A 10,455-nucleotide genomic window follows, 5' to 3' on the forward strand; every position below is an offset into this window, starting at 1 on the left:
AGGAAAAGAAAAAAACTGTTCCTGTGATTCAATCAGTAAGCAGTGCGACCTAGATGCAGCCGTGAGCACTTCGCTGCAGTACGTATACATATGTAATGTGCCGTGACCGTTTTAATGCACTGCTCTAGTAGGTGTAATTCTGTGACAAAAATTTTGTTTCCCTTATTCGCATTAATTTCAGTTGAAGAATTCCAGAAACGGGGGGTGGTGGTGCTAAACATTTATTAGTTGTTTTGTTAAGGAGGTGTCTAGACCAGTGTCCTATAAGCCCTGGGTCTCACAAATCTAAGTTGAGCTCCTATTCTGGAGGATCAGTGCGTCTAACGCCGCTCGCTCCCCTGGGACTAACGTCCGTTGGAACTGTAAGTCATGCCAGCTGAGCAGTGCCGCCTCGCAGCCCTCCATAGAGGACGGGTGTTGAAGGATTGGGAATAAAGGACATTATAAGGACAGCTCAGACCACTTGGTAAACATTAGAAAAGGTCGCCTCACACAGGCTGCAGCCTCCATTCTGTGTTGAAGTGTTTCAACACTTTCGAGCACATTTTACTGGTAAATATTCTGAGAAGCAGCCTTTTTGTCCACTTTCTCGAAGCAATTACAGGGTCCGGCGAAGGGAAACACGTCATTACCGACTCGTATAGGCTTTTCCGGATTATTAGCTGAGGTAAATGGCTCCACTCCCTTCGCATACCCAGTAAAATCGCTCTCTATTCAGCGACCCTAAAACTGCTACCTAAACAGGGCTCTCGTCCGTCAGGGACTACTGGGATATGAGTTAGCTGACCTGTCGACGCAATTTTAAAACTGTGGTCGACCGGGAAAGTGATCCTCATGGTTGTGTAATCTGTAGCTCTTCTTCAATCACATAGACCCGTAGCGAAACACTTTGAACAAAGCACGTGCACACAGTAATTATCGCTCCGTATCGGACGCCCAAACAGTTGCTGAGTTGGACATCCTGACGGCCATCGGCAAATGCTTTACGCCTTTGAACAGTCACAGGAACCACATCCCATCGTTGCCTTGATCACGACAAGCTTACGTGCCTCGGTAGGCGACTACGCCAGTTCCCGCAAGAAACCAGTTCTTTCGCCGAAAATGTCCTCCAAAACCTAACAGCGGTCGGGTTCGAGGGCAGCCTGTGTGCATGCGCGGTGCGGCATTGTACACGCCAGGCGCACCAGACTAAAAGGTGGCAGTTTTTTTAAAAGCCCGTGGTAGCCGACTTAACGTGGTCGACGTGGCCGGATCTGACAGGCGTGCCGAAAACGATAGATTATATCGAACGCTTAAGTCAAGGCTGATCAAAAAGCAACTTCAGGAGCTTCAATTGCGACATTTTTACCTAGAAAAATCCTTCGAAGATAAGTCTGCGAAAGCACAAACACTGCAGACGTCTGTCAGGAATACTGGTAACTGCAACTGCTGACCAGAACGTTCCTAATCAGTTGCAAAAAATGTAATCCAGAATTACAATAACAGTAATGATTTCATCATTTATTTATGCTACAAGAAAACCTGCAGAATTGCAAACACAAAGAAATAAACTCATTGACAGATACAGCAAGACAAGCTCTGCAGTTTTTGCAAAAACGTGTGGCTTTTTATCGACAGTAACACAACATCTGTGGCCTAGTGAAAAACGTTCAAAGTGTAACATGCCGCCTGGCATAAAATTACACAAATTACTGAACTGACTTCCGTAGTCTTGACAGTGGCAAAGCGCACTCATGTGCGTAGCGCATTTGCCGCATTTAAATTGGCTTATGTATGCGGTAAAAAGGCACTACTGTATGGCTCTTCAGCATCTATATTCTTTGCGCTTTTCCGAAATTAGGGGCGATGCTGTTCTGCGACAGTAATATAGTAAAGCATGCTTATCGGTGACGCCACCGAGACATTATTGCGAAAGCAGTACTAGGACAGCCAAAGCGCGACTTCGGGTGGCCGAAGCTACGCTGTGAAGAAGCGTAGCTATGGTCTCCTCATAAGAAAATCAGCCTGCCATGATATTTGAATTCACGTTAACCCTATGCCACGGGCAGGAGCTGCCCACCCAGGTCGCCCCTTTCATATGGGAGGGTGATACCACAATTAGCCTGCCAGAACCGTTTGCATTCTCATTATCCCTACGATACGCAGGTACAGCCTTTGTCACAAGTGTAGAGCCCGGGTGGTCTGCTTCTGAGCCCTGTAGTAGCGCTGATTTAACATTAGTGGTGTTCCTTCCTACTGGAGAAAGCAGAACAAAAAAATTGGCTGTGGCTTAGCTTGGTTAAGCCTGGTGATTGCGAAGCAATACGTGGTACTACTACTGTACCGCTTGTGGTGATGCTTGGCTGTGCTATATTCACCATGGTGATGCTCCGGTTATGTTTGCTGTTATGGCTATGGTGACGCTTGACAGTACTCTATTTAGCTATGGTTTTACATACGTCTGGAAGAAAGGCGCAGTATCTGGCACACTTTCCCCGACAAGTGTGTGTTTGGATTGTACGCCATCACTCCTGTCGCGTGGCGTTCCTTGGCGCGCGTTGGGATTGGCAGGAACGCTAGACAAGGTGAGACTTCTCAGGCTTTCGCCTTACACTACTTTAGTCACCGAACTGGTAGTGCTGCTAGTATATGCACGTCCCTAAACTATCGGGAAAATTCGTACCTTCCTCTCCTGCTTCTGTCGTCGATTCTGCTACCGAAGACATTGACCGCCTTTTCCGCCTAGCTGCTTCTTACGCTCGTCGTTTGGAAAGCCGTTCTTCTCGCTCTTCTTCTGTCTCTGTGGCTCGCTTTTGTTTCCTCTTTGCAGCCTGCCTAAGCTCTTTGACTGTAGGCGGTACCTCATGGCTTGACGAGAGAAGCGGAGTCAGGCCCTAACTGCCACCGCGCAAGGCGACGGTGAGCCCCCGCTCTTACACAGATAGTATGACGTCACGTAGCGCGCAGCGCCACTGGTGAGAGGAGCAGAAGTCAGGCGGTAACTGCCTCCGCGCAAGGCGACGGCGAGAGTTGAGCCCCGCTCTTACACAGATGTTATGATGTCACGCAGCGCGCAGGGCCACTGGTGAGAGGAACGGAGTCAGGCCGTAACTGCCACCGCGCGAGGCGACGGCGCGAGTTGCGCCCCCCCCTCTTACACAGATGGTATGACGTCACACAGCCAGGTCACGCTAAAGGTCAAGCGTGGCTGCCACCGCCGCGCCTTTTGACGGGCTGAGGTGGTAGCTAAAGTAGTATTGTTTCGCAATAAAAATCTTACCATCAAGAGATGTGGAACCCTGGAAATGCATTACAAGCTGCACGAAGTGGCTCAGAAGCAGACCCCTTGGGCTCTACACTTGTGACAAAGACTGTACGTCCATGCGACTTGGCTGAAGCGTGACTTTATATGTGGGCTAGTAGCTTACGCCCTTAAAGTATGAGTTAAGTGTCCCAATATTGTTGCCCTTTACATTGATAGGATTTGATAGGGGAATAATGTAGCAGGCAAAAGAAGCTTCCGCCTTTGGTTTCGCAATTGAACTAGGGCTAACCAGGGCTAAACCACAACTATTTTTTATTTTCAGATGCACATCAGCCTAATAAAAGAGTTGTTTTGAAAGTATTTAGCTGCCGTCCTATCTAGATGATGGTTTATCGCAAGAGAACGTAACATTGCTATTAGACGCCAAACAGAAGGATTAGCTGCGTTGATATTTCGCTGTGCTATAGTAGCGGAAATTTCCATTTTATGGCGGGCAATCCAAAGTAGGCAATTATCAGTGCCTAACCAACTACAGACGGGCGAGCCGGTAAAATTTGTGAGATTCGAATTTGAAACAAGCACACGTAATATACTTTATGCACGAACTGAGCTAATTTGTTTAGAAAATCTTTTGGATTCACTGACCAGCTGGTGTCGATCATTTCACTGAGAGAACGACGAAGCGCTTGGGCGACGCTTCTGTGAACAAATTGGCTGTGGCTTAGCTAAGCTTAATCCTGGATATAAGGAGCGAAAAGCGAGGTGAAATCGAACATTCCGCCATATCGTTTAGCACTGGTAAACCGGGAGGCATGGGTGGATAGTGATAGCCATTGGTAACACTATAAAGAGGAATTGCCTGTTTCACTAGAGATCCCTTACCCGTCGCACACAGCCTACTCACGGTTCCACTCAAATCGATAGATGCAAAACTCAACGTCTCGCGCATACTGTCACTTACCGGAGTCAAGTCTCTCAAGTGCCATAGTCTCTCACACACATCACAGACATGGCCAAACGGGGTGTTCACAAAGTCCGACGTAAACACTCTGGACGCACTCGCGCTTGCATTCAGTCTTAACACGTGCTCGTTGTAGCGGTGAGTCTTGGAGTCTTCTTGCATGTTTTCGTCCTTCTGCTGCTGCTCCTCCTCACTTTGTTGACTAGCACTGGCCACAGCGGTGGCCACTGCGCGTCGTTCGACTTCTTGGCGACGTATTTTCGCGAGACATTTCTCGCTTTGTTTCGGCGTTTCATATGCACGTTTCGCCTTAGCTCGATCTTTCCCCCAATGTTCGGCGGCCAGCTCTTAGGCGACTACTTCTGGATTCGAAGAACTCAATTTCTCCGTTCTTCTGCGTCGTTTAGCAGCAGCCGCACTCTCCTTGACTACCATGTCACACGCGACCGCCAGTTCTCCATCAAGCGCATTCCTTACAAGCGGCGCACCATTCTCGCTCTATAGCAGTGGCACGCGGCACATCTGTCGTAAAAACGCGGCCCGGTAAACAGGCGGCGGTGGCAAGGAGGCGGCGCACCTGCGCTTCTCGTGACATCATTTGGATTTCGCGCATGCACAGAACTAACGGCTACCGCACATGCGAATCTCGGCTCTGACCAGCGTAGTGTAGCTTTTCGCTAAGTATGCAGATAAAATGCGGATTCTTGAAGTACGAGCACGTGGCGAAATATGCACTGCATATAATAAGGACATTACGAAGCGGTTGAAAATAGTAAACGCGGGCGGATGTCTGCAGACGACAGTATTGCAACATGGCTGCTGGAGACGCGTACCCATTCCTTACTAAGATACCACTGACGTTCGTATCGCCCCTCAATTTGGGCAACTGGCCAACGTCACTTCCGGTACCGGTGTTCTTTATGGTGCTTTGGAGCCGATGGCTCATGTGACAAGCCGAGTCGTACGGGAAAAACAGCTCCGTAACCCCCCTTCTGTGCCCCGGGATGCAAAACCATTACTATGGTTGTGCGCTGCAGGTAGAACCCGGTTCTCATTGACGTACGCAAGAATTTCACCCACTGACACCTGCACTGACTTGAAATACCTTCCCCCGGCACAATTTTGAAATGCCTCGCCAGCTTCCGACCATCAACACAGTGACAGCGACGCTCATCTCCTCGGCGCAGTCCTTCGCCTCCGGGTAAGTATTGGAGCCGAGACATATGGAGACGAGGTCGCTGTAGAGATAACGTTGGAAACAAGTCTGCCTGTGTGTATGATACAAGAACGAAAATAATCTTGAAATAATAACTGATGATATACGCACTTTGGCGTTAATCTGCTAACGCCTTAGTGCGGATACAAGTGTCTATAGACACTTCCACGACTATTTGTTATGACTTCGGCACCAAAAATTCTTTCGCCCAAGGCAATATTCGGCGTGAATTTCATGGTGTCTGTAGTGGATCACTAGTGCCACTTGATGCGTGTTGGGCGAATGTTGTGACTGGTGGTCAAGCGTTTGAAACAGAATGCACCGTCTTGCCTTGTTTTACAAGTGACATAATTCTTGGTATGGGCTCAGAGTTGGACGGCCACTTTCAGCACCACTGAACGTTACGTTAATGTCTCAACTCTTATGGAAGCATCGCCTCCTGATTTGAGAGCGTTGTCGGTGTACGAAGTTGCAGTAGTCTGTGTCGTTCGAGACATTCATACAAATTGGTTCATCTAAAAATTCGTACGAGTATTTTGACGTCGTAGTGGACGCTTAGGCGCTTACCTGTACAGATAAGGCTGCCTCGGTGCCCCATTGAATACTTTCAGTGACCAGGGGCCACAGATGGCTGCGGACATTGAACTATACAGAAGTGTCAGTCCTGTTGCCTCGTTTCATGACATTCACTGATTTCGTGGAAGGTGTATACCCAGGCAGCACAAAGCATTGGGCCAATGTTGTAAGTACGACGGCAAGCAGTGGCCCTACATTGGGCCAGCCTAACCAGAATGCTCCCAACATAGGACATGCCAGTCAACACAATGTCCAACAATGGCCCAGTCTAGCCAGTGCTCTCCCAGTGTTGGTGCTGCCAGTAGCCAACACTGGCTAGCTTGGGCCAGGATGTACAGTGAGTTCCCGATATTGGCACTGCCGTGCATACAGAATGTCTATGTTGGACCGAGATTGCCGTTGTTCCTCCAATAATGGTCGCACGGGTTTTAAAACTGGCTATAATGGGCCAAGCTGTCCTGCCTTCCTCCGTCATTGGGTTTTCCGTTTTTTAAAACTGGCTACAATGGACCAAGTTGTCCTGTGTTCTTCCGGCATTGGATGTTCCGGTTTTTAAACATGGCTACAATGGACAATGTTATCCTCTGTTCTTCCAGTATTGGATGTTCAGTTTTTTAAAGATGGCTGCAATGGACCAAGTTGTCCTGTGTTCCGCCGTCGTTGGCCGTTCCTTTTTTAAAACTGGCTACAATGGACCATGTTGTCCAGTGTTCTTCCGGCGTTGCCCGTTAAGTTTTTAAAACTGGCTACAATGGACCAAGGTGTCCTGTGTTCTTCCGATGTTGACCGTTCCGTTGTTTTAAACTGGCTGTAATGGACCATTGCAATTTGTCTTGCGTTTTTCCAGTATTAGCTATCCCTGTATGAAAACTGCCCACGATGGACCACTTTGTCCCCTGATCTCGCAAATGTCATTGCCATCCTAAAAACGCAGCTTTAACCCAGGCAGCACAAAGCATTGGGCCAATGTTGTAAGTACGACGGCAAGCAGTGGCCCTACATTGGGCCAGCCTAACCAGCATGCTCCCAACATAGGACATGCCAGTCAACACAATGTCCAACAATGGCCCAGTCTAGCCAGTGCTCTCCCAGTGTTGGCGCTGCCAGTAGCCAACACTGGCTAGCTTGGGCCAAGATGTACAGTGAGATCCCGATATTGGCACTGCCGTACATACAGAATGTCTATGTTGGACCGAGATTGCCGTTGTTCCTCCAATAATGGTTGCACGGGTTCTAAAACTGGCTATAATGGGCCAAGCTGTCCTGCCTTCCTCCGTCATTGGGTTTTCCGTTTTTTAAAACTGGCTACAATGGACCAAGTTGTCCTTTGTTCTTCCGGCATTGGATGTTCCAGTTTTTAAACATGGCTACAATGGACAATGTTATCCTCTGTTCTTCCAGTATTGGATGTTCAGTTTTTTAAAGATGGCTACAATGGACCAAGTTGTCCTGTGTTCCGCCGTCGTTGGCCGTTCCTTTTTTAAAACTGGCTACAATGGACCATGTTGTCCAGTGTTCTTCCGGCGTTGCCCGTTCAGTTTTTAAAACTGGCTACAATGAACCAAGGTGTCCTGTGTTCTTCCGACGTTGACCGTTCCGTTGTTTTAAACTGGCTGTAATGGACCATTGCAATTTGTCTTGTGTTTTTCCAGTATTAGCTATCCCTGTATGAAAACTGCCCACAATGGACCACTTTTTCCCCTGATCTCGCAAATGTCATTGCCATCCTAAAAATGCAGCTTTAATGGGCTGCCGAAGTGAATATTTTCCGTTGACTATTCAATCAAAACAAATTCTCCATTTTTATGGTTGAATACACGTGCGCTGGACGCCAAACCGCGGCATTTAATTCCGACAACATTTCAGCCGATCGTTCGGACCTCACCAAGTACCACGTACGGGACGACAATTACTATAACGCATTCAAGCACGTACCGCTGCAACTGTCTGGATTCGTCTTTTCGGTGCGCTCATATGCGGCGCACCTTTGGGGGTCAGCTATATGTGTTTATGGTTTTAGCCTATTGGCATGCATGCAGATTTCGTCGCAGGCGCATACGTTTGTCGCACAATTATATCTAATGATAGCACGACCGTGCGACCACATATGTATACCCCAGACCGGCTAGCACTCACGACCCAATATGCCTGTATTGGACGCCGATTACATCCCTGCATCTATACGTAACCTATAGTTTGTCAGTGAGAACGCGCATAAAAACGAAATCGTGTCGCCATAGCATGTTCATGTGAGATTAAATTAGTGATTAGAAGGTAGCTTTTTCATTGCCGAGAAGGAAAACGTTGCCTCAAGTTGAAGGAACAAATGACCATTTTCTCAGCGATGTTTTTGTTCTAGTGCTTTTGTATTATCCATAAGGAACTACGCGCAGCATCGTCTGTTTACCTGGAGAAAGGACCGAATACGATGTGTGTACTTTCTAGACGCAATCACAGGAAAATGAAAAGCCGGAAGACTCGCGAGGTTACCATTTTAGTTTTGGGCATTCACACGGTGGTAAAAAAAAAAGAGTTTTTCGTGCAGACTGCGAGCATGAAGGCCCCGGTACATTTATATGGCGCACAACATATATATCGCCAATAAACAAAAAAAAATAGCTTTTTCCGCCTATTAGTTTAGAGTTTGACCATTCCAACCGCGCTAGGCGGTGGCAAAGGAATAAAAAAAAAACTGTACAGGAATGAAAATAATGTGCGCTGTCGAGTCATTCGAAAAAACGAATGCAGCCTACAAACACTGTTTTAATGAGGCAGTTTTCCATGCCCTTTCCAATTCTTTCATTCTACTAAAATGATTTGGAATACGTTTCTTGCTCATTGAACGTTATCGTCTTTTTGTGCAATCCGCGTTAAGGTGAAGGTGATAGCGAAAAACGTCTGTGTATTGCCTGATGCCACAGCGCTTCAGGACCTCGACGCGCACAAAATTGATTCTGAATCATTCATTGCTGTGTCTGTCACCGTCGATTTGCGAAGTCGAGACAAAACATGAGCGAAGAAATATTGTTACAGCTGGAGAATGATGAGGACGAAGTGGCGCGCTCGTTTGTGGAAGATTAGGAAAAAGAAGTGCGTCGAATGGGCGGCCCTCGTAGCCTGGCTCCTTGGCTGTTCCTCAATGTATATATCTTTAATCCTCTTTTGTAAATATATTTCTCCCTGTTACAAAATTATATGCCAAAATTTAAAAACCTTGAACAATTCACAAATTCCGTAGAATGTTCAGAACAGCGCAGTGCGCTATAATTGGACAAAGGCTTTATCGATGTGGCCATAATTACTTGCGCAACAAAATTATGCAAGGTGTTTTAATGGTTTTGAAAGCTGAGGTAGTGTAGAATAGGTGGAAAAAGTTTAAACAATGTGAAAACTGTTTTTGTTTTCCTAAAAATTTTCAATGTTCGCTGTTTTCTGTAAATTAGCGCGATCGTATCTCTGTATCCAAATGTCATAAAAATATGAGCTTTAGCTGTTTGCGGATAATTATGCTGAGAACATATTGTGGAATTCTTGCTGCTCTACCATGAACCTTTTCTGAAATAAAGGCCTGCAAATTTGTAAAATTTTCGTTTCCTGGGCTGATGTTTAGAATTTTTATAAAAACATCTACTCATACCCGAAAAGCGAACACTAACTGAATACAAATAAAAACATGTATATATTTAGTCGGATAATTTTCAGCTAGCTAACTTGAGCATAATTTGTATAATCTATAACCAAATTTGGCCAGAATAGAAGAGAAGCTCGGAACTCCACCTCTTTGACATTATTAATCAGTCATCACGCAACAGTATATAATATTACGCAACAGTATATAATATTTTGAAGTAAATATAAAAGGTCGAACGACCATCCTTTGTTCGATCATAGGTGGCGAAAGGGAGGGGACGCGCGCATTTGTCGATGCACCAGCTGTATGGATTTACGCAAGAATGTGGATGGTAGATGGGGAGGCTTTCTATTTTTTTAGAAAATGTTTGTCCGTGGTTGGCTTGAAGAAACAATGCGTTTGCGAACACACAAAACAAAACTATTTATTAGAACTCGACTCGAGCGGTGCGCGCTGGCGGCCGCTCATCGGCACGGTCCGAAGTCACGGCTGGCCGGTGCAAGCAGAAGAGGGCGGAATGGAATGTTGAGAGGGTCGTTGGTCCTTCGTTCCCACGCGCAGCCCTTGCGAACACAACACCGCGGCGGGAATCACGCGCTGGTTGAGCGGGTCGTTGTTCCCCCTCGCCTACGCGTCTACGTGCAAGACACAACAGACAGCATGCCCAGCGGCGCTGCTGTGCGGCCTCCTCCCGAAGCGTTCATTTCGGAGCTTGTTGGAGACGCTACAAGACTTGTGACAGCTTCTTAAACCTTTCTTTAATTTCTTCCCTCATTAATTTTCTTTTTCATTGTGCTGTGCATAATTTTCTCTTGCCCCTATACATG

General features: G+C 46.8%; 1 protein-coding gene across 1 annotated transcript in view; it reads left to right on the top strand.

The window, feature by feature from the left end:
- Positions 1–2,852, top strand: part of LOC146195436 (putative sodium-dependent multivitamin transporter) — a 112,993-nt gene extending 110,141 nt beyond the window's left edge. Inside the window, exon 15 of the mRNA XM_084596797.1 lies at positions 2,810–2,852. Within this exon, the coding sequence (XP_084452923.1) occupies positions 2,810–2,852 (43 nt within the window). The remainder of the gene's footprint in view (positions 1–2,809) is intronic.
- Positions 2,853–10,455: the final 7,603 nt, after the last annotated feature.

The sequence above is a fragment of the Amblyomma maculatum genome, chromosome 3 (assembly GCF_055883805.1).
Source record: "Amblyomma maculatum isolate TAMU_Amacu chromosome 3, ASM5588380v1, whole genome shotgun sequence".
Taxonomy (NCBI): Eukaryota; Metazoa; Arthropoda; class Arachnida; order Ixodida; family Ixodidae; genus Amblyomma; species Amblyomma maculatum.